General features: G+C 40.2%; 1 protein-coding gene across 9 annotated transcripts in view; it reads right to left on the bottom strand.

Moving 5' to 3' along the window:
• Positions 1-2,591: 2,591 nt before the first annotated feature.
• Positions 2,592-24,222, bottom strand: part of CYRIB (CYFIP related Rac1 interactor B) — a 181,148-nt gene continuing 159,517 nt past the window's right edge. For all 9 annotated transcript variants that reach the window (XM_049853750.1, XM_049853756.1, XM_049853753.1 and 6 more), the window contains 8 exons: positions 22,526-22,631; positions 16,736-16,872; positions 15,650-15,727; positions 13,196-13,312; positions 12,017-12,096; positions 10,047-10,173; positions 8,399-8,469; positions 2,592-3,341 (listed from right to left, as the gene is read on the bottom strand). In XM_049853750.1, coding sequence (XP_049709707.1) covers positions 3,278-3,341; positions 8,399-8,469; positions 10,047-10,173; positions 12,017-12,096; positions 13,196-13,312; positions 15,650-15,727; positions 16,736-16,872; positions 22,526-22,631 — 780 coding nt within the window. In that variant the 3' untranslated portion in view covers positions 2,592-3,277. The remainder of the gene's footprint in view (positions 3,342-8,398; positions 8,470-10,046; positions 10,174-12,016; positions 12,097-13,195; positions 13,313-15,649; positions 15,728-16,735; positions 16,873-22,525; positions 22,632-24,222) is intronic.

The raw sequence follows: 24,222 nt of genomic DNA, 5'->3' as shown, positions 1-24,222 counted from the left end.
CCTGTCAGAGAAGGAACACTAAAATATTTTCCACTAAAACGAGCGATGGAAAAGTGGTAAGACTGCATCCTGTAAAAGGCAGAAAACCTGTGGCGAGACTTGGAAAAACAAGGCAGTCCTGTTGCATTCTGACTCTCACAGTTTTCATTGTATATTGTGTGCATGTCATTAAATATTCTCTAACATGAGAAGTGAGGTTTTTGGCACGGGGGTCTTTGTAGGCCTTACATCAATCTCTGGAAAGTCCTATCCTGGAAATCACATCACGTCGTACTTTCAACCAAATTTAAGTGTCCTTGGAGTTTTGTCTGACTGGCGAGTGCAGACAGTGGCTCCCCCTTGTGGGAAAGCAAGAACATAGCTATTTGTTCCCCTGGCCACTGCCAAAGCTGTCCAGGCCATCAAATGAATCCTCTTTTAGCACACTGCTCTTATGGGCTCAGAGACCGTCATGTTCTAATCCCGGAGTTTAAATCAAGAAATACAGTTTAACAGCCACAAGTAAGTTAAAAGGAATTTATTATCTACTTGCACGCCTTAAAGGATGGTTTGGAGCCCTGATGGCGCAGTGGTTAAGACCTGTGGCCGCTAACCAAAAGGTCGGCAGTTCAAATTCACCAGTCCGCTCTCAGTGTGGCTCCACAGCACTCCTGAGCGATCTCCACGTGGCATCATCTACCTTCCGCCATTTGTGCTTGCTTGTTCCTGAGCCTAATATGCTCTTTATACCTCAAAAGTTGTTAGGTGTAAGACACCCTCCACCGCTGACCTGACCTCGTTAACAAAGAAAACCCTGTTCCCAAATGGGATGACATGCACTGGTACATGGGTTAGGATTTACAACACACATTTTGGGGACACAATTCAGTCCACAACACGAGGGACTGGACACCTGGTACAACTGAAGGACCCTCTCTTGTGGTCTGGGAAACATGTTAAAAAATGTTGTGCCATAACATTTTTAAATTTTAACTGTCTTGAAAATTCTCGCTGAAATTAGAGATGATCATAATTTGGACCAATAATATACCAACTAAAATTAAACCAGCTCTAGAAGTCAGACTTCCATCACCATCCAAGATGGAGAAGAATAATGCTAACACAGAGCAAAGGCTCTGAAACCCACAGATACGGACTGATCCAAGTTCTATCAGTAGCTGTTACTTCAGGCAAAGCTTCTTCACCTCTTTGAACCTGTTTCCTCATTAGTAAAGACAGGTAATAATGTATTTGTCTTGGCCACCTGAATAGCATGCTTGCATACAGGGACTCCTCAGTAAAGACCAGCTCCTTCCTTCTGTGGGGCCACTATTCACCTCACAATGCTCTTAAAGGGAGCCTAGAAAGATGTGACCAATGTTATCCAGAAGCTGATCCCTGAAAGATGAGTTCATGTTTGTCAGATGAACATGGGGAAGGAAGGGGGAGTCAGGCCCATGGACCAGCCTGACCAGAGTCAAGAGAATGTGGCACCAGAGGGAACAATCTGAACAGCAAACAGTTGAGCCTGGCTGGAGAACAGGGTGTGAGGTAGGACAGCCGCATAAGTACAGACCACAGTCAGCAGGGATCTGATCATAAAGGACTGTATGTGCCGTGAACTGGCATCCTTTGACTAGGTTTTGCTGGAAGTCTCTTCCATAGTTAACCATTTTCATTTTATTTTACCTCAGATAAGGAGCCCGGTGGCACAGTGGTTGAGCACTCAGCTGCTAAGTGAAAAGGTCGGTGGCTTGAACCCACCAGCTGTTCCACGGGAGAAAGATGTGGAAGTCTGCCTCTGTAAAGATTACAGCTTTAGAAACCCTACAGGGAAGTTCTACACTGTACTGTAGGATCACTGGGAGTTGAACTCCACTCAGCAGCAACAGGTTATACCTCAGTGGTATTCTCCAGGAACCACCAGCATGGCTGGACTAGACAACCTTTAAGCAGCTTCTTCAGCCATGAGATTCAGATTTGATGACAAATGTGTTCATTTTCTGCCACCAGTGAGATCGTAGCCTTCGATTTTCTCCTCAGAAGTCCCTCTTACCTCACTCCTCCAGGATCAAGGGCTGCTCTTCCCTCCACACTCAGCAGTGCATTTGTCTTTACGTTGCTACCCTCTCACTCCTGGAAGCTGAGAGTGAGGTAAGTGTGGTTTTCCTGTTACTATATACACACAACAGTAAATCAAGAATAAATTCAAGTTAATGACAAGATCACCAGCCTTCTTGTACTTAGCAAGACTTTTAAGGTAATTAAAATCATGTACATAGACAATGAAGAAAAATACTACGGAAAGACCCAGCTCTCCCCTTAAAAGGAAAGAAAACTACATGTTTGCCAGCCCACTGCACCCTCCCGCCACGGGATATTTTTGTAAGCACTGCGATGCCAATTTACTTCTACATGTTGCTGTAAAAAAAATAAGCATAGCACACGTACAAAAATACTGGCAGGGGGAGGGCACGGTTGGCAAACAAATGTAGAAGACCTGTGTTATTTGCATAAAAATATGGTATATGTGTATACGCATTCCATAAAAACATACGTGAGGAAAAAATTTTAGAAGCCTAAAATCAAGACATGAGTAAACCAAACCACACTTAGAAAAATGAAAGCTGATTTTTATTTTATCATCAACAGCCGTTCTTTAAACATGAACATGCATACGTAATATTCTACGCACACATCACAGTTCTTAACGTTAGTTAATAAAGGTTAAACACACAACATACATCCTTACAAAAAAAGTCAAAATGCAAACTTAAAACTTTAAACAAAAGTCTTACTAATTTAAAAAAAGTTTGTGTTGGGTACCATTTTGTACAACACAGTTAATTTAAACATTTTCATTTTGGCTGAACATGAAAAAAGCGGCAGTAGAAAATAAAGTCGTTGAGGGTTTTTAAATAGCAGAATAGGCAGTTTTGCCATGCAGGAGAAGCAATATTAAATATTAGTTTTCAAAAAAAATCCACATTTAAAAATATTTAGTTCAAGTCACAGAATTTTTCTCAGTAGAGACCCCAATGCAATGCATAATTAGCTGCCTTAGATGGCCTGTTTGAAAGGACACTATCCTTTCAGAGTATAACTTTACTGATTTTGGCACAGAAAAGAAGTCTTAAGAACAAGAACATGATTAAAAAAGAGGGAAGAGGAACAGAGGAAAGAAATAAAAAGCAAGAATAAATGAGATAGTAATTGCAATCACTAAAAAACTGTGCATTCCCAGCCATTGCAGAATACTGTCTTCTTCTTTCCATAGCAGGTGCTTATCCCAGAACTGTTATTGCAGCATGGATTTAATTTGCTTGGAGGTAGTCTCATCATTCAAATGTTTTGTTGTGTACCTAGAGGTAAAAAAATGATCAATTTAAAGATTTAAGAAAGCATCTGCACTGGGTTCTTAGGAGTAGTTGCCCAGGCAAATCTTCTCGCTCACAATTACACGTTTCTTCCCAGCTTTAACCCTGCTCCGGGTTTGTGGGCGTATCCTCCCCACCACCTTTGAAAAAGAACACCCAATGGTCATTTAAAGTTATTAAAAACAAATATTTTCCGTTAGGAAAAAACGAGACTTCAAATTTATCTGAGTTAGAACTACCTTGTTGAAATGATATGGTTAAATTCTAAACATAAACAATCAGCTGTAACTTCTCACTCCATTGAAAATAATTGTTCCATCCCAGCCCATGGACCAAACGTGGCTCACCATTTGCTTTTATATGGCCTGGGAGCTAAGAATGATTGTTAGATTTTTTAGATGTTTGGAAAGAAAAAAATCAAAATAATTAACATGGAAGTTACATGAAATTCCAATTTCAGTGTTGATCCAGTTTTACTGAAACACATCCACGCTGATTCATTTATGTATTGTCCATGGTTCCTTTCTTACTACAAAGGCAGAGCTGAGGAGCTTTGACAGAGACCATATATACTTCCTTACTACTGACCCTTTACAAGAAAAGTCTGCCAACTCGTGTTCTACCTTGCACTCAGGACAGCTCAACTACTACAGCTGTAACTGCTGCGTCCCTAAATATTCCCGTTCTCTAAGTGCCTTATTTCTAGGCAGGTGTGTTTTGCTATAAGCATGCAAATCCAAATGAAGAATCACAAAAATAATCACTTAATGATTATTATTTTGTGAGAAGATTCATCATGGGATTCCTCTGAATAGCAGAAATCCAATAATATATAATTATTAAATATCTACTGGAATCCTGCTATGTGTCGGGCACCGTTCTAGGAGTTTACAATCTGGCAAAGGGAAAAACATAACATTATAGAAGGCTACTGTGGGTAAAGCCCAGAAGCAGGGAGGAAAGTACAACCAGATGAGGCTGGCAAGAAGCCAAAGACCAAGGCATGTGGACACCCGGAGACCACCGGAAGGAGTTATTCCAAGCGCAATGGAGGCCAGTGGAGGGTTTTATGCAGGACAGTGATGATTCATGTTTTGAAAAAAATTACTCTGGTGTTGAGGGAGAACCGTGGGTGCAGAAGGAGCAGCAGAGGAACCCATCAGCGGGCATTCACAGAGGTCCACGTGGGAGATGACAAAGGCTTGGACCAGGCAGTGGCAATGGAGACAGGTGTCCATTGCCTGAATGTGGGATATATTTTGGAGATAATTCTGATAGAGCTTAATACTGGGTTGGTTAATTTGGTTTATGAGAATTTCACATATAATCTTTAAAGAATATATTACTTTAAGCAAGGTACATACACAGACGGAATTCCTGTGTTGAAGAAATTTAAACTCAATTTCTTTTAGGTTCATTTCAAATTAAAAAATTCAAGAAAGTACTTAAACAAATTTCTGGAGCAGTAAAGAGACAAATGTGTGCTTAGTAAGTATCTGATATACTCTCTTCAGTGATACACTCTCCTCAGTGTTACTTAGAAGTTACTTCCAAACTGTCCTCATATTATTTAACAGACACCAGAGTAATTTGTATATATAAATTATACCTTCATTTTAAATCTTTTGGTCACTAATTACTGCTTCTGAGGAAAATAAAGTGTGCATCTCTGAACAAATTAGCTATTCGCTAAAAAAAAACAATGATTCTGTAAAGGATACTTGTTCCGTTTTGTAGAGGTATAAATAAAAACACTGGCCTAGTACTTTTGGAGATTACGACTTGCTCTCTTACTGTCTCATCTGCTCTGAGTGAAGCGTATTTAGAGCTGGGCTGATTTAAGCGCCATTTCTCAAAGCACCAGCAACATCAGCATCACCTACGGCATTCATTTAAAATGAAGCTGCCTGAGGTCCCTCCCACACTTCACAGAGAGGCTCTCTGGGGGCGGGGACTTGGGAGTCTGCATTTTCCATAACCATCCAGGTGATGGAGCATACAGAAGTTTCAATAACAGTACAACTAAGATTCAATGGACTAGCACAGAGTATATGGGAAATAAATCCCGAGATGTACTAGCTGTATAATCTTTAGTCTCTCAAGAGCCTAAGGTAAAATGGAGACGCTATCAAGACGCCGTATCACCACCCACCTCACAGAGCTGTGGTAAGGACTAATGAAGTCATGTAGATGAAACGGCATTGTACATTTACAGGGATACACGTGGCTCTTGCCTCTACGGATCTTTCTTCCCCTTTCCCTCCACCACAAACATTACTGTGTGGGAGACTTCAACTCCATCTTTCACTCACCGCCACTGCCCTCCCTTGACCTCGTTCTAGAGAAAAAGTGACTGCATTATCCTTATACCAGGGCTTTGAACTGGTTCAAATCAGTTTGGTCATGCTTGACGAGGCAAAACCGGAAGACTCAAATTTTAAAATTTGGGTGATCTGGAATGATAACCAAACAGGAAAAAATTATGGGTCAAAACCCTGGAATGGGAGACTCGGAATAGGAGCAGTGAGCCCTTTCGGAAGCCTGATGCTTGAAACGGATTATTGGCAGGAACGTGGAAAGTGACACCCATTCCAAGCGGCGTGGTCGGCTACCATCTTTGAGCAGCACAGCACTGTTTCTGACGGGGCAAGAGATTTGGTTGCTAAGCAGCAAGTATGCCGCCATTGTTTCCTAAGAGGGAGACTATGTTTCTAGCAGAGCTCTGACCCATAGTTTTTCCCATTCCAGTTATCGTTCCGGTTCGCCCAAATTTTAAAAATTTGGGTCTGCTGCAGTTTTGCTTCCTCAGCCATGACTGAACAGGGAAGAACTGATTTGAAGCCCTGTGTCATGGGCTGAATTGTGTCCCCCAAAATACCTGTCAGCTTGGCTAGGTCATGACTCCCTTGTATGATTCCATGATTGGCTACCATTTTATCATCTGATGAGACTTCCCTGTGTGTTGTAAATCCTATCACTGTGATATAATAAGATGGATTAGTGGCAGTTATACTGATGAGGTCTACAAGATTAGACAGTGTCTTAAAAAGAGAGAAGCGAGCAGAGAGACATGGGGACCTCGTACCACCAAGAAAGCAGCACTGGGAGCAGAGTGCGTCCTTTGGACCTGAGGTTCCTGCACTGAGATGCTCCCAGACCAAGCGAAGACTGACGACAAGGATCTTCCCCCAGAGCCGACACAGAGAGAAAGCCTTTCCCTGGAGCTGACACCCTGAATCTGGACATATAGCTTACTAGACAGTGAGAGAATAACTTTCTCTTTGTTAAAGTCATCCACTTGTGGTATTTCTGTTACAGCAGCACTAGATGACTAAGACATCCTTCCTTAAACTCTGAATCATAAAAGTAAACTCTGAGATTTTAAATTAATTCTTTAGGCATAGGCCCTTCAAGGGAAAGAAATAATACTAAAATCTCCCAAACCTCAATTACCTCTTAATATTTAAAAAGGATTTCCAGTTATTTGCTGGCTTCGGAGAGTCTCACCAACGAGAAAGAAAAGGGCTTGGGAGAAAAGTCAGGCTGACTGGGACACAGGAGTGTTCACAAAGGAACTAGGTAGGAAAGACTCACAAGAGCATACATCCTGGCAAAACCAACCAAGCTTGCTTTGTAAAACCTCAAGTGTAAAAACTTCCCCAAAACTAGGCTTTGGCTGCACAGTCTGAATAGGATTTTCAGTTGTTTAGATTACGTTCCTTATTTTCCTGATGTTCATGTAGAAGACCTCCTTTATTCAGGCAGTCGCTGTCTCTACAGCACTTCTCACAATCTTAACAAAGTCATTTAATGGTTCCTCCCACTGAAGTGACACTTCCTGCATTTTGCTTTATGACATACCAGGTGTAACGAAGTATTCAAGAGTAACAATCCATCTGGCTCACGTAACACGTGGAGGACAGGATAGTGCAGTGGAAATCACTTCACTGAAAACATCCCGACATACTATTCATCTGAACCACAATGCACAACAGTCAAAGAGCAAATGCTGTTACCTCCGAACATCGCTGTATGAATATGCCTGTGTTCATGTAATTTTTGTGTTTAAACTCCAAATAATCAAGTAATAGGCAAAACATCTTTTATGTCAGGGAAATTATATTACCAATTAAATTTCTGTGGTAACGAGTTTATAAACTGCTGACATTTCCACTAAAAAATACACCGGCATTCTTAGGCACTTCTATTAAGTCTAAGTAGAAAAAAGACATCAAATAATAACTGACTGCTTCATTTTCATAGGAAATACACAAAAATAATACAGGTCTGTACTTGTGAATGGGGGGAAAGAGCTGTTATAGAACAGTTTGTGTAATATGATACTATACTGTAGAAGGGTAACAATCACACAGAGCTGTGTCTACATGTGTGAGGAAAACACTCTGGAAGAATGTATACCAAAGTGTTAAACAGCTGCTTATCTCCAAACGGTAAGATTACATGCTTTCTTTCTCTTTAAATTTTCTGTTTTTGGAATACTATTTACATTTATCATGTGTTCCTTTCATTAATTAAAAAAAAAAAAATCAAACAATAAGCAGCACTGCTTCAAGAAGGGTAAAAAGCAAAAGCCAAAATCTTCAGCAAAGAAATGAAGCTGGTATTCCCATTTATGTGTACAGACACAAACACAACCCTCATTATAAAAATATTACAAGAAATATTTAAAAGCAAGATTACCAATAAGCAAAATAAAATCTTTACATTTCTAACCTGAACATGGAATTCACATCTTTGGCACTGTTCACGTTTTGGAGGATTTTCTCTACGTACACATAAACCAGGAACCCCAGTGGTGCAGTGGTGAAGAGTTCAGCTGCTAACCAAAAGATCGGCAGTTTGAATTCACCAGGCGCTCCGTGGAAACCCTACGGGGCAGCTCTGCTCTGTCCTGTAAGGTCGCTGTGAGTCAGAATCGACTAGACAGCAGTGGGTTTGGTTTCTGGTATACATAAACAAAGCATTTTCTTTCCATATACACTTTCCTATCCGTACACATATAAACATGTACATATACATACCTGAGAGCATTCAGAAGACCTTCTACACTATTTGGAGGTTGGTCCTTAAGAACTTTGATACAACCTTTCATCTAAGGAGAAGGAAAAAAAAGTAAAATGTTTCTTCACACGACATTCATTTTCAAAATGGTAATAATGAAAACAAACTAGGGCTACAACTATGAAACTCATGAGGGATTACGTACTAGGAATGTCAAAATAATTATTCTTAGACCAGATAAAAAATCTACCTAAGTGTTTTATTCTCAGTTTGTCAAACTTTTTGAGAACCACTGTGCACAGTAGTAAGAAAAAAAAAAAGAGATCTCATGACTGTTAAGTTTAAAGAACAATCAAAAAACAACAACCGCAACTTAAATCAGTTAAAACTGAAGTGCTACCCACACTAATGACAAACGGAGGGTTTGCTGAGGGAAGGCATCCCAGTAAAGGTAGCTTTTAAACAGAGTTTTAAAGGATGGAAGAGACATGAGTTGGGAAGAACAAGGAATTTTTCAGGGAAAAGAACCCCATGACAAAACTAATAAAATAGCGAATGCAGAGGAGACACAGGAATTCTGCAGGCTGAAATGACTGGCACAGGGGGAGCTGAGAGAGGGCTTCCCTGAAAGCAGGATGACTCATTTGGAACCAGTGGTCCAGATACCAGTGACATGCTACAGGCTATTTAAAAAGGGAACAATTCAATGAAGACGGTATTTAAGGAAGATAAAACTGGCCACTGTGAAAAAGTACAGCATAGTAGAGATAACACAGGCTTTGGAAACCACAGCCACTGCACCATTCGCTAGCAATTATATTAGTTAATTTCCCTAAATTTTAGTTTCTCCATTTGCAATACCACCACCTACCTCTGAGGAGTATTTTCAGAGTTAAACAGGAGAACAAGTATAAAATCCCCAGGACACAAAAACCACTCAGTAAATGTTAGCTAACTTCTCCTTATACATGATGACGTGAATGAAGGCAGGAAGACTGGCTAGTAATCAGTCATCTAGATTCAAATTGCGAAGGGCCTGAACTAGCTGTGAAAGGGAGAACACAGGACTATTCTCACAAAAGACTGGTTAGAATGCTGATGAACTGGATATAAGGAGAGAAATTACAAAATAGAGAAGCTAGAAAACTACTTTATTTCTTATACTTTTAGAGAGACAAGGAAAGGAGAAGTCTAGAGCACAGCCACAAATTATGATGATAAGCGGGGGGACTAGGAGAGGCATGTAAAGTCTTCAACTTTTCCACTGAAGCACACCTCATGATTTTTCACATACATTTAGAAATTAACTTTTTACTTGAGATGACCTTTGATCAAAGACATTAAATGACACACACACACATTTCTGTATGTCTCATTATCTATTTATATCGCCAAAAGTACAGAAGAGCCATTCATGAATACAAGGCTTCCCTACAAAACACTCTAAAGACAATACAGTTATCCTTCAAGCCTCCTAAGCTGCCTGTACATGGGCTATAAGAAAAACAGAGGAGGGCAGAGGCCACCATTATCACAAACCATGAATCTGAGCTCTGTGACAAAGCAGTCTCCTAGCTCTTTAAAATAAAATTAAATTAAAAAAAAAAAAAAATCCATGTTTTCCATTTCAGGAAAACCTTCTGGAATTATTTAAACAATGTCACTCACGTCGATTTTTGAAGTTTTGGCAAATGCTCCCACTGGATGTACATGGTCATAGAGTATTATGACGCCCACCATTACCCTCAAGCAGAAGGACACTGTCTCTTCATTTGTAAATCTGCTTCTGTATTCCCTGGAGGGTAGGAAAGATATGAGAGAATGAGACACATCACAAAACTCACTTCATGAGTTGATACAATTCATGAGAGCTGATGCTGAGGCCGTGATCTCTAAAAGGGATGTTAACACTAAACCCCCTTCTCCACGAGATCCCAGAGAGACAAGAAGACAGTGGGGCAGTTATCACACACATACTCTGGTCTCTATTTATACCCACCTTAGTACATTACCCCTTCTGCTTGACAGAGATCAGACGATTTCAGAGGAAACAAACCCACCCACTGCTGTCAAGTCGACTCCGACTCATAGCGACTATACAGGACAGAGCAGAACTGCCCCATAGAGTTTCCAAGGAGCACCTGGCTGATTCGAACTGCCCACCTTTTGGTTAGCAGCTGTAGCACTTAACCACTATGCAACCAGGGTTTCCAGAGAAAACAGAAGTAGCTCTTAAGTAAAAGTCTGGGGATAGATGCCTACAAAAAGGCTGTTACCACTAATATGAAAATAGCCACAAACTTAATAAATGCTTGCTATTTAGAACTTAACTTGATCTGAACAGATTACTGTATTGTTGCTAGGTGCCGCTGAGTTGATTTTCGACTCATATCCAACTGCCCTATAGGGTTTTTCTAGGCTGTAATCTTTATGGGAAGGAGCACTGGAGGTGGATTGGTTAAGCGCTCAGCTCCTAAATGAAAGGTTGGTGACTGGAACCCTCCAGACACTCCATGGGAGAAAAATGGGGCAGTCTGCTTCTGTAAAGATTTACAGCTTTGGAAACCCTACAGAGCAATTCTACCCTGTCCCATAGGGTCACTACGAGTCAGGATCCACTTGATGGCAACTTTTTTCCCCCAAATCTTTATGGGAGCAGATCACCAGGTCTTTTCTCCTGTGGAGCCACTGGGTGGGTTTGAACCACCAACCTTTTGGTCAGCAGCTGAGCACTTACTCATTGCACCACCAGGATCCTACATTATTGTACTACTAGATTTGAATTTTACTATAACTCATACTCTTCTTTCCTTGAGAAAAATGGAAACAGAGATTTTGTCTCTATGGAAGGCAGCATGGCACAGCAAGAAGAGTCCAGAATCAGGATGGAGACATCCAGACACGGATGGAGTCGACCACTGTGAGTAAGTCCTTTCATTTCCTGGGACCTCACTCCCCTAAAATGAGGACGAGGAGGAAGCTAGTTGCCCTCCCACTTTGTAACTTTTCTGATAAGATGGTGTATGTAAAGTAGTGCTTTGGAAAATAAAAAGCCCAAAAACAAATTATCTAGTAAAACCATATATTATTCAATGATCCAGAAGACTTCTTTCTGCCTGCTGATGTGAATCCAGCCAGAAAACATTGTGGGATACATCATAAATGGCTTTAGAGGGAGGAGAAACCCAGAAGAGAATTTAGGCCTGTGCTGGAAAAAAAAACTGAGAACTAATGTCGAAAGAGAAAGGAAATAATTTGAATAACTCTAGCCATCTAGCAAAAAAGTGAAGTTCCTTACTGAAAAGGAGAGTGTTTACGAGAAGTAGAAGAGAAGGAGCTTTAAGGTTCTTCTCTTACTTCCCCTCACCCCCACCAAAAAAAAAAGGGGGGGCTCCCAATTCTGAAGAGTCCAAGTTAGTCTGACTGGTCTGAGGCACCTGAAAACCAAGTGTACTTTAAACGTAACCAGAAGTTACATTAAGCCGCCTGTTTTAATCTTGTTTATGTATTAACATTCCATACTTGGGATATGCTTCGTTTCTACCTTCCAAACATGACATGTTCCTATTTGGACATGTTATAAAATACCAATCATCTCAGTATTATTGTTAGAGTGAAAACGATCTGCTAATACTCACGGTGTTTCAAGCATGACTCTGCACACGCTAGCCATGGTACTTAAACAATCTGTCGTATTTTCTATTGGTAAATTTTTATTCTGTAAAAGTGTACAGAGAACAAAAAAAGCAAACATAACCATTAGTATTCAAGTACAATTTAAAACCCAGCATAATATCAAAAATTAGCAACTTTAAAACCTGGTTCCTACTCCTAGTTTCTAAAAAAATCACTAGATTCTCGGCACTGCTCTAAGGTTTGAAGATACAGCTATGAGCAAGATAGCCAAGACCCTGCTCTCCCAAGAGGCATTGCCTTCCAGCTGTGTGGAGAACAACCACAACCATGCAGACGGATCAAGGGATGTAGAACTTTGTAGGCCATGTAGGCTATAACGTATCTGGACTTTATCCTAAGAGTACTGGGAAGCACAGGAGAGAATGAATGAATTATGTTTTAAGACGATCACTCAGCTGCTCTATGGAGAAAGTGGGGCAAGAGTGGAGGAGAGATGAATACTGGAACAGTACCCAGTAATCCAGGGGAAAGGGTGGTGGTCTGAATAGGAGAGGCAGCAAAAGAGGGGCTCAGTTTTCAGATTCAGGACACACTCTGGAGGGAGAGCCAATGAGACTGTCTGATGGAGGTGATGTTAGGGACTGAGATAAAGGAAGGAATCGGGATGACAACCCCTAAGTTTTTTGCTTGCGCAGTGGTAGCATTAATTGGGATGGGAAAGACTGGACAGAAGAAAAGGCTTGGAAGAGAAAAATTAGGAGTTTGGTTTGGCCGTGATATCGTTGAGGTGTCAACTATATGTCCAAAGGAAGACTGCAAACAGGTGGTGTACGTGCACACGTGGGCTTTGGGGAAGGGACTGAGGCTCAACATTAACAGCTGAGAGTCCATCAGCTTAGGGAAGGTATTTAAAGTCATGGAACTTCTTGACATCATCAGATTTAGTAGTACAGGTTCAAAATAAGCCAGTCTTCTGAATGTGAGGCCCCCCACCACCCACCAAAAAAAAGGTAGAAGATTTTACATGACAAAAGTTCCAAGAGGAAAATTACGTAGATCAATAAACGTTATTTCATACAAGCTCTACCGTCAAAGAGTACTTTCACCTAGAAAAAAAGCACCTCCTCAGGCAGCCAGGACAGTTAACAGCACAAAGAATAACCTCCTTGTGCAACACTTACCTCTGATACAAATTTCGTCGTGGCATCGCTTAAGGTTTTCAGCATTGGGGTTGCTTCGGCATAAAACAAAGACATTCGATTTGCCAATTCATTATTTACTTCATTTTCTCCTTCTGCCTGTGTAGAAAGAAAGAGCAGTCGATATCAGTGCATAAGATAGTAAATACACTTAACCTCTCAAAGGGTGGAGGCACGGTGCCTGTTTCATGAACACTTGGTTAAACTAAACTACTAAATACCTTTAACAAATTATACTTTTAAAACCTCATGTGTGCATAATATTCAAATACCAAAAAAAAAAAAAAAACCCCCAAACCCATTACCGATCAGTCAATTCTGATGCACAGCAACCCTATAGGACACAGTAAAACTGCCCCATAGTGCTTCCAAGGTTGTAATCTTTACAGAAGCAAATTGTCACATCTTTCTCCCCCGTGTGGCGGCTGGTGGGTTCAAACTGTCAACCTTTAGATTAGCAGCCGAGTGCCTGACCACTGCACCACCAGGGCTCCAATGCTTAATCTTTAAAAATAAAGAATATCAAAAATAAGGAATTTTTAAAAAGATTATTATTAAACGGTTCAACAAAAATCTGAAGAACCTTCTGCTATATACAAGGCACAGGTCTAAATGCTGTGGATAAAAAGACGGTTATGACATCATAGGCTCTCCTCCAGTATGAACACACAAGTATCCACACAGCATCCACAGTCAAATGCCAACCGGGACTTGCAGAGGAGCCCCGGTGGCACCATGGTTAAGAGCTCAGCTGCTAACCAAAAGGTAACCAAATCCACCAGCAGCTCCTTGGAAACCCTATGGGGCAGTTCTACTCTGTCCTATTGGGACGCTCTGAGTTGGAATCCAGTCGATGGCAACTGGTTTGGTTTTTTTGGCTTGAGACCGACAGAAAAAGACAGGAGAGAAAGATTAAGTCAGACGGTAAACGAGGTATTCCAAACCCATGGGAGAGGGGGAAGAATGTTTTATGTTTTCAAATCACTCAGTAGAGTGCAGTGTAATAAGGGGTAGCAAATTATGAAGGATAAAATTGAAAAGGAAGGTTGGGATCAGATTGCAGAGTGCCTTGAATGCTAGCCTAAGTTTATATTTTTCTTCCATATATAATGGAAAGCCATTTAGAGAGATAGGGGAATGGAATGACAATTAAGTCAGCTCTCTAAGTTAACCGCTGATGGCAGGCAAAGTGTACCAAAAAGAAAAAAGACTGGTCAGAAAACGAGTTACGCTGCTGCAGAATGACTGTCAAAACCGGAGTGCAAATGAGGCTCTCAACTGGGACAGAAGCAGGAGATGAAAAAGGAGAAGGGGACGAGATATGAGAGATAACTCACTTGACAAACGACTAGATGTACCTGTCATCACAGAGGGTGAAAGGCGGTACAAAGACGACTTTAATGTCTTTGGCCTTGAGTGATGCGAGGCAGGCAATCGTACAGGAGGACCGCGTGTTTTGCTTTTATTTTACAGGTGGGTATCGATGGGTAAGGTCAGGAAGTGGTATACGCAAAACCAAAACGATGCAAATAACAGACGCTTCATGGAAGAGAAATCTTTCCCAACCGAGAGCCTGACTCAGAGCAACTACTTCGTAAACTATTTATTGAACAAAGAAAAAAAATGAGTGGCCTCCTTTGTACATTTTTTAACCTTTTATGCCACTTATCAATTCCATATGTGGTTACTACATTTTTCTAATAACTGCTATCTACTTGGAGGCTAGGGTTGATCGTGAAATTTTCCCTATTTTTCACACCAATTAGCACAACATAGGTCCTCAAAATACCTAGAAAAAAGATATTTTCTTTATATTTAAGATTTTACTTAATGGTACTTAACTCTTTGGAGGTAAAAAAGGTGTGCTAAACAGCTCAAGAGGAGGAAGTCAAGAGGTTAAGAGGCCTAAAGAAACCAGAAGAGATGCTGGCCAAGCAACAGGCATAGAAGCCACTTTCTCCAACAGCTACATAAGGTACCCATATGCTGAAAGTACATGACTTCTCTCTCCTCTTCTATCAACATTAGTATTTCTCCTATCCCAGAAAGAAAAGATAGGGTATTATCCCAGACAGACGAATCCCCTCTAGGATTCGTCCACTCTGAGAATATGGGGACAAAAAAACCCATAACTACAAATGCACAAAGTTTTCATAAAATTAAAATGACAATACATAGAGAAATTTTTTAAGTATCAATGTTATGTATACAAAAAAGCAACTTTATTGATGGAGTTATGAGGGGTTTAAGAGAACCACAAGAAAATACGTACACACCACAGGATTTGCTGCAATTCTGTTCTCTCCTCCTAACCAGCTATGGTTGCTCCTAATTACTAACTGAATGAATGAGCAAATGATGGATGGAATACAAGAAAAACGAAAAACTTAAGAGCTGGGTGGTTCTTTCCACCCCTGATCCAAGGCTGCAACTTACTGGAACATTGTTAATCCTCATACGACTCAATGTTCTTCTGTAATAGCTGAAGTCATTCTGGATGGCAGGGTTTGTCATCTAAAGAAGACATTTATGAGAGAAAAGGGCATTAAACACTAAATGTTAATGTAAAAGTTAAGTGAAAGATCTATTAAACCGTTTTCACTAGTCCTACAACACTCCCTAACTTGTAACGCCTGTGTAAGAATTGAACTGGTGTCATCATCCAAGACGGCATTTCGCACTCAAATGCTCCAACGCTGTGCTTAGTCCACGCTGAATATGTAAAACTATGCAGGCTCTTTCTCAGTTGTGATCAGCATACTCTCCTTTTCATTTCAATAATTTCAGGTAATACAATAAAAAGATTATTTACCCAAAAAAGATTACCAAATAAAAACAAGGAATGTATAAGTACTTGTTTTAGATTATTATAATAAAACATCTATTTCGTCAGCAGGACAATCCTCAAAAGGACTACAATCCTGTATGCAAATCATTTGTACAGAGTATTAATAAAAAAGGAGCCACAGCTGTCAGAGACACAAACATAAAACGCTGGAATTAGGGATCCAACCCTTCCACCTTCCAGATGAGGTAACTGAGGCCCTGGAAAGTCAGACGACCTAACCATGGTCTCGTCATCGATTACTGAGAGAGCCCTAACCTTGAACTCAGGTCTCCTGATAGCAAATTTATTGCTTATTCCATTACACTCACTACTTCTAACAATAGGAATTTCTAGCCTAAAGAAAAATATATTTTAACAACATTTTTATGGGAAGAAGTTTTAAAAAAAAAAAAAACAGGATGAGCAGAAAACAATTTTAAAAAATGTCAATATTGTTTCAGAGACAATTTTCACAATGAACTTCAATGAAGACTGAATATTGGGTGATTTACTATTTGCCATATAACATATACCAAAAGACCTGCCATGATTTCAAAATCCAGTTTTCTATTTCTGCTAAGGTCCAGCAGAAATCACTTAAACACATTTTAACGAGGTCTCCAGGCTTTTCTTCCTGGTGTTCATTTAAAGACTCGTGACTTCCTTAGCAATCTGAGGATCATCAGAAAATCTACCTTGAGTTCATCAAACCGGAGTGTGAAATGAAGAATTTCTGCAAACTGTTTAGCAAGAGCCTGCTCTCGCTCTAGGTGCTGGGTGGGAGAATACGGGGTGCTTGTCAAGGCTCCTAGAAGACCTCGTAATGCTGCTTCTAAAGAAAATAAATGATGAAAATCAGATAAAAATGTTGTTTGTTTCTCTAATATTTGTTTATTAAGAAGTAAATATTCCATGAATGTTGTGATCTTAATTCCCATAAAAGTAAGGTCACTTTAAAATCCAGGTTACCTAAATATACAACATATATGACAATCAAAACAAAGAAGTTTAAAATTCTGCCATTGTTAACGTATTACATGGCAGCAATCTGAATACTATTTAATAAAATAAAAAACAAAGTAATTCAAATTTATAATTCTGTACACTCAAGTTGAAAATAATGGAGAATGTAAGTTTAAATTAAATACCAGGACCAGAGGTAAGTTTTCTAATTACTTTCATCATTCTCAGAATATGCAATTTCTGCATATTTTATGAAATACCAACTGTTATCTACAACTGAGTAACTTCTACAATGACACTGTGTCCACACTGTCAAATCTGCACATGGCTATGATCAAATTACTAACTTCTCAGACTCTTAATATGCCATTTCTTTATAAAGCACAAACTGTTAAAGAGAACAAAATATTTGGTTAATAATAAGCTTCCTATCTCAGACCTTGGTACCTTAGCATTGTAATATAAATATTCAAAACAGGTCCTTTGAAATAAGTGCTACTTTTGGAATGCCAGACTAATAACTGTGTTAGAAACCAGAAATACTGATATTTCATTTTATAAAAATCAGAAATCAAACTAATTCAGTTACAGATTACAGGCTCAGAAAACAATGCTAGATTCTATTCAGAGAAAACAAAAGCTTACAGTGTTGAAAGATGATCCAACATTAATACCGGATCAATAAAAAATAAATGTTGATGATAAATTAATGTCAGATCATCAACCCTTAACTTAAAAAAGTACTAGCTCTACTATTTATGAAGCACTCATCAACGTCAGTACTGCACACTTAACATGGTCTCCAATTCAGCTTTCACTAACAACTGTGATATGGGCATTAACTCCATTTCACAGATTGATAAACTGAGTTTCAGAGGTCAGAGCCCAAGGTGATAGCTAGTAAGTGCCAGGTTGTTTCTGACTCTAAAGCTCTATTCTCTCCACCATAATAAACTCTCTCTCAAATAAAGCAGCATGTTACCCAGCCTTCTGTAAGCAGGGGTGGAGTCAGAGTATTTGGCTGAGTTGGTATGGCCAGTGACTCAATGGGCTTGACCAATACAATGTGGCAGAAGTGAGAACATTGTGCTAGTTCCAAGTCCAGCCTTTCAAAGGACTGGCAGCTTCCACTTTCTTCTCCTGGGCCAACTGCTTTGGGACACTTTCTCTTAAAACTCAGCGCCCATGCCATGAGAAGTCTAGGCCACTGAGAGACCACAAGAGGGGGCTCTGACTGATGACAGCCACAGCTGGGTTCCCAGCCAACAGTTTGCATCAAGTGCTACCCGTGGAACATGAGTCATCTTGAATGTTCCAGCCCAACCAAGCCCCTGCATGACTACTGTCCCAACCATTATCACACGGAGCAGATGAAATCAAAAGGCTGAGCCACGTCAATGCAGAAAACAGTAAGAAATAATAAAATTGTTGCTTTAAGTCACTATGTTTTAGAGTGGTCTGATACACAGCAATACACTCTGGCAGTATTGAAATAAGCCCTAGCTTGTCTCGTGAGTTGATCCTGATCTGTATATATCCCTAAACCCTGATTTGAGTCTCCTGTGACTAGAACCTGCTATCTTTCCCTCTGCCCCAAAAGTATCAGTGACCATAAGCTCTAGCCCCTGTGTACTGTAGGGGGGAGGTGGGTGGGGAATGGCAGTAACCACAGATATTCTCTGGTTTAATAGACATAAGAGACCTATTAAGGGTTACCCAGTAAGAAAAGAAAAAATTCCATTTTGGGATTCAGGACTGGTGTTACTTACAGCCAAGGGACATGAAGACAATTATGATGAGCACTTTCTCGGACCTTTTGAACAGATTTTGATAAACTTAGCTCAGTCAAAAGAAGTCAACATGCTTGAAGGACTCACTCGTTACAATCCTGAAAGCGGTCCCTATAATAAGCCCCTGGGCCAGGAGGGGAGAGACAAAGCAGCCTGTCTGCTGTATGATCCCAACTTTCCCTCTGATAGTTGGCCAAGCAGGGAAGACTCCAAGGCCTCAGGCTCCAATAAGCAAGTGCAGGATGTTTCCCTGGCTAGCAAGCCTAAACCGGTCAGCAAAGCTCAGCATCCTCCAAATTAGTCAGGAGATCCCTGTCTGACCCACTACACATATGCAAAATGGCAAGGAATTAGGGTCTCTTTTCTGAAGTAGGAAACCCTGCTGGTGTAGTGGTTAAGTGCTAGGCTGCTAACCAAAGGGCCAGCAGTTCGAATCCCCTAGGCAGGCCTTGGAAACTCTATGGGGCAGTTCTACTCTGTCCTGTAGGGTCGCTGTGAGTTGGAATTGACTCGACAGCACTGGGTTTGGTTTTTTTGTGGATACAAAGTAGAAACGTTTATACACTGGTGGTCCAGATAGGATACTGAAACTCAGAAGTTAAGCGATGTGATCAAAACCATGCAAGAAGTAAGCGGCAAACTCCAGGATTCAATCATAGGCCTACATGTTTCCAGTGCCTAAAATTCTTACTATGGCTTTTCCTAATACCCAGCTGTAAAAATGGTGGCATAGTGGGGATGTCTGACCTCTAACTTTACAAGGGGGATGGAGAATCAAGATCAACAGCCCAAGGCTGATTTCTATGAGCCGGGAGTCAGACATATCCCCTTTCTCTAACCTTTTTACCACTTCTGACACCAGCTGTCCCTCCCATGGCACTCTTCTATTGGCTTCGGTAATTCATTGCAATGGCCACACAGAACTTACAGACAAATATTCATGATTATGGAGTTTATTAGGGAAGTAACAGGATACAACTCAGGATCAGAAACGACTCAAGATACAGTTCTTTGATCAGGACAGCCTCTTTCAGCGGTGCCTGCAGGCAGGCCTTTCTCTCTGTGGCCCTCAGCCCGTCCTCTGCCCTGCTTTGGACAAGTGTTACAAAGCTCATTAGCTCTGTCAGGTATGTGCCCAGAGGCAATCCACTCCACTAATAAGCCTCAGCCCAAGGCACTCAGCTCTCTAGCTCTGTGGATCAGCAAGCCTAGCTCTGCCCACAAGTGCCCAGAAGACACCCCACTCTGCCAGCAAGCCTCTTGCCTGAAGGTGCTCATTTTTCTCGCTGTATGGGCCAGGAAGCCCACCACACCCATCTCTTGGTTCTGCTGCTGCCATCTCTCTGCCGCTGCTGCTTGTTGTCTTTTGCCCCCTCTGGTGTCAGAGCTTTCTCTCTCTCCTGGGTCTAGGAGGTTCTTCTCGTGCAGGGATCCTAGGTCCAAGGGACACGCTTCCCTCCTAGCTCTTCTTTCCTGGTAGTAGTGAGGTTCCCCCTTTCTGCTTCTGGGATGGCTCATCTTAAGCCTAGCAGAATGGCAAAGCTGACCAATCCCCTCATTAGGGTTCCATACACCTTATTGGCATGGTCCCACACAAGGGTGCCATGCACCTTATCTGCATTATAAGCAAGCTGTCCAATCCCCTTGGTGGGTCACAAGCACCTTATTTGTATAGTTTCACCCAATCACTTGGTGGCAGTTACAAGATCATGGCAAGAAAGGCCATATAAAAGCAATCCATTACGCTACATCAGCACATATTTGATTCACCAATTAACCCTTCACTCATTCATTCAACAAACATTAAGTTAGTCTTTTATCATATGCAAGCAGCTCTCACCTGTCAGCAAGGAAACTGGGAACATTTACCAGGTGACTGGCCATACTCAGATTATGAAGGTTCAAGGCTCCCAAGCGACAGAATGAAAATCAGTAGCTGTATGCTACTACCTTGGTTACTATATCCCTCTGCTGAATGAAGCACAGCACTCTTGACGAGACAACACACCACTACCTCGATTAATTCCAATGGTTTAAATACAAGAAATCTTGAAGCCCAACTTGTTTCTTATTTTACAATTATTCTTTTTACACTGGTAATACTGAGAGACCAGGGTGAGCTTGAATGGAACCTGAGCACCATCAAAGGCAATTTAACTTCAAGTGGAGCTAGGAACTAGCAGTGTAAGAAAAACTCTAAGTAGGTAGCAGTCAAGATAAACAAGATTATAAGATTTGGGTTGACAGAAGAACTGAAAGAATAAACTACAATTCTTATTTCTATTAAGAAAAGTATAATTTATACAAGCACTTCTATGCCAACCACTGTTGATTTTAACGTTACATCTAACAGTCCGTACACCACAGTCTACAGGATAACTGGCAATTCTCTTACTATTTTGAAATACAGGCATTTTTTCAAAAATGGAACACTTCAGGATGTCAATTTCAACCTTAAAGTAGAGGTTGCAAACACAAATGACCAAGTAGGTAATATAATGCAATAAAGAGAGCAAGATATAATAGGCAGTGGCGGGGACTGTTGTTAGCATTCATGATGAGACAGACACAGCCAACTGAAATGCAGACCAACTGTTACCTAAGATACTGATTTTTCCAAAGAGGCTGGAGACTTTTACTAGGAATTTTTAAAACCTATGTGGGCCAAACAAATCACACCTCAGGCCTAAATTTAGCTTACAAGCCTCCAATATGACTTCTATTTTGCAGTATAGTTTATTAACTTTTTATATATTTATTTAGAATACATAACAGGTTTATTCAACTCAAAAATCAAAACTACATAAAAGCATGTTAAGAACTTAATTGAATTTAAATGTTTCAAATTTCTGACGCACGTCTATACTGTACCCCTCCCTGTATCAACAGCTTCACAAAGTAAAACCAACCCACTGCTGTAGAGTCGATTCCGACTCACAATAACCCTATATGACAGAGTAGGACCGCCCCCCGTCCCCCCAAAGGGTTTCCAAGGAGCAGCTGGTGGATTCAAACTGCCAACCTTTTGGTTAGCAGCCAAACTCTTAAACCACGGTGCCACCAGGCATCCACAAAGTAAAGTCCTTCAAATTTATGTCTTTCAAAGTATACAAGTAGCCAAATGGCCAGATCCTACCTGCTCTACCTCTTCCTTTTCCAAGAAAGGGAATTCCATTTTTGTTTATTCGTTGTATTGAACAAATTCTGACCTCTAATTTTTCCCATGCAAGGGAAATGGTAAATTGTTTTTTAAACTGTTTCTACTTTAATAACTCCCTGGCTAACTCTGGGTATACCATCAGCTTCCTAGTTTTAATCTTCCAGTTTCAGATACATGAACGGATCATAATCAGCACCGATTTTAAGAACACAAAGATGTAAATAACGCAGGGGCCTGAGGGTTAGTTCCCCTGAATGGGAAAGAACCTGATGGACAGCTGGAGGGAAACTGTACCAGTGGTTTCTCATACTAGGACCTTTTAGCGTTCAAAAAAAATCAAGGAGATTTCCTTGTGGAAATTATAATTTGTCATGAAAAATGTTGTCAACAAATAAAAGATCAGGATTGAAGAAGGTTAAGCTGTCTTTATAGTCTAACAAGTTTACTTTACATATATAACATGGATATTGAGTCAAATCTAGCAAGGTGAACACAAAATATTTGAAATAACTCCTGCTGTAAATTAATGTCTTTTTCACTAGGGAGGTCCTAGTCAAAAACTTTTAACTTACCTAACCGCTGAGAAAATTCATAAAATTTCTTTAATTTGCCTACTAGTGGAACAACTGCACCCCATGCCTTCTCTTGCAACTTCTCATCTGCTGGATGCTGGATTGCCTTAAAAACCCAAAGATAAAAAGGGTAAGAGTTTAAAAAAATAACAACGGTATTATTTTCACATTAAAACACAGGTTTCAGCAAACGTAAGAAGCCCTGCTATAATAAATAAAATACAGAGTACAGAACCCAGGAATGGGTCCTTTTCAAATCCACAGATATGTTAAAGCTGTTACTGTAAAACCTGTGAAAGCTGGAACTCATGTTAAGGCAGAAACCTGTCAGAGAAGAAAAACTCAAATATTTTCCACTAAATAGAGAGCTACAGAAAAGTGGTGAATGCACCCTGTCAAAGGTGAAAAATCTGCACAACCTGAAAATACAAAGCAGTGCATCGAGTTCCGGCTCTCACAGATTTCACTGTGTAATACACTCTTAGTTACCCTTGCAATAGATATACGTAGAAAATAAAAAAATAAGGACACAACACAGTTGTTTTTTAGATACATTAAAACAGTTTATATTGCTGTTTCCCATATCACAGACAGGCACTCCTAGTAATTATTTCTCAAAATATTATTTTGGTAGAATAAAAGGAAACCAAAACAGTGTTAACCCCCCAGTAAAACTGCCCGGGAGCCCTGGTGGCTCAGTGGTTAAGAGCTCAGCTACTATAGAAAAGGCTGGCAGTTTGAATCTACCAGGTGCCTCTTGGAAACCCTGTGGGGCGGTTCTACTCTGTGCTATAGGGTCACTATGAGTCGGAATTGACTCAATGGCAACAGGTTTTTTTTTTTGTTTTGTTTTAAAACTGCCATACTGCAAATCTTAACAAAGTTTGAATGTTAAATAAATTGTATATTCCCTTAAAAAAAAAAGAAACGAAGAACATAAAATAATAAATGAAATAAGGTGCCAAATCTGAGGAGACCAAGAAACCTTCCCCAAATTCAAACTTCAGGGTCCAAACTAGCTCTAAGAAACCTACCAAATATTGTTTAAATAAATACTTCTGTCTACTTCCACATTACTAGCATAACAGGTAACTCTCAGTTTACCTTAGCTGTGTGTCAAGCACTGCACTATGCAGTTGACACGGATTATCTAATTTTATTCTCACGACAGCTCTATGAATTGTTTCCACATTTTTGCAACCATGAATAAGATGGCCATAAAGGTTTTTACGTAGATAGTTTTTCCTCTCGAATCATAGTCTCTTGAAATGTATTTTCTAAAATGTAAGTGGCCTGGTGAAAGTGTACAGATAAATTTTAGAGTTCTTATTTTACACATTGCCAAACTGACCTCCAAAAAGACTATTTTACAATACCACCTGCACTGCTCAAGATTACCTGCTTCTTCCTAAACCAACCAATATTGAGTGTTAACCATATATTGTTATATGTAATAAAACCTGACAGTCATGTGTACTTATTAGCAAAACTGAAGATTGTGTTCTATCGTCTGTGCTTTTTCACACGTAAATTGTTGCTTGTTCTAAGGCTAATAAGTCTTATCATTGACCTAAGGCAGATATGATAGTTTGTATCAGTTCTTTGTGCATTTGGTATACATTCAGCTTTGACTGGTATCTTCCTTTCTTAATTCGTTTTTCTACTATGCAGATAGCTTTTCCATTTAGTTAAACCCA

The sequence above is a fragment of the Elephas maximus genome, chromosome 15 (genome assembly GCF_024166365.1).
Source record: "Elephas maximus indicus isolate mEleMax1 chromosome 15, mEleMax1 primary haplotype, whole genome shotgun sequence".
NCBI lineage: Eukaryota > Metazoa > Chordata > Mammalia > Proboscidea > Elephantidae > Elephas > Elephas maximus.
Note: the sequence above shows the minus strand (reverse complement) of the source record. Positions and strands in the feature narration are given on the sequence as shown.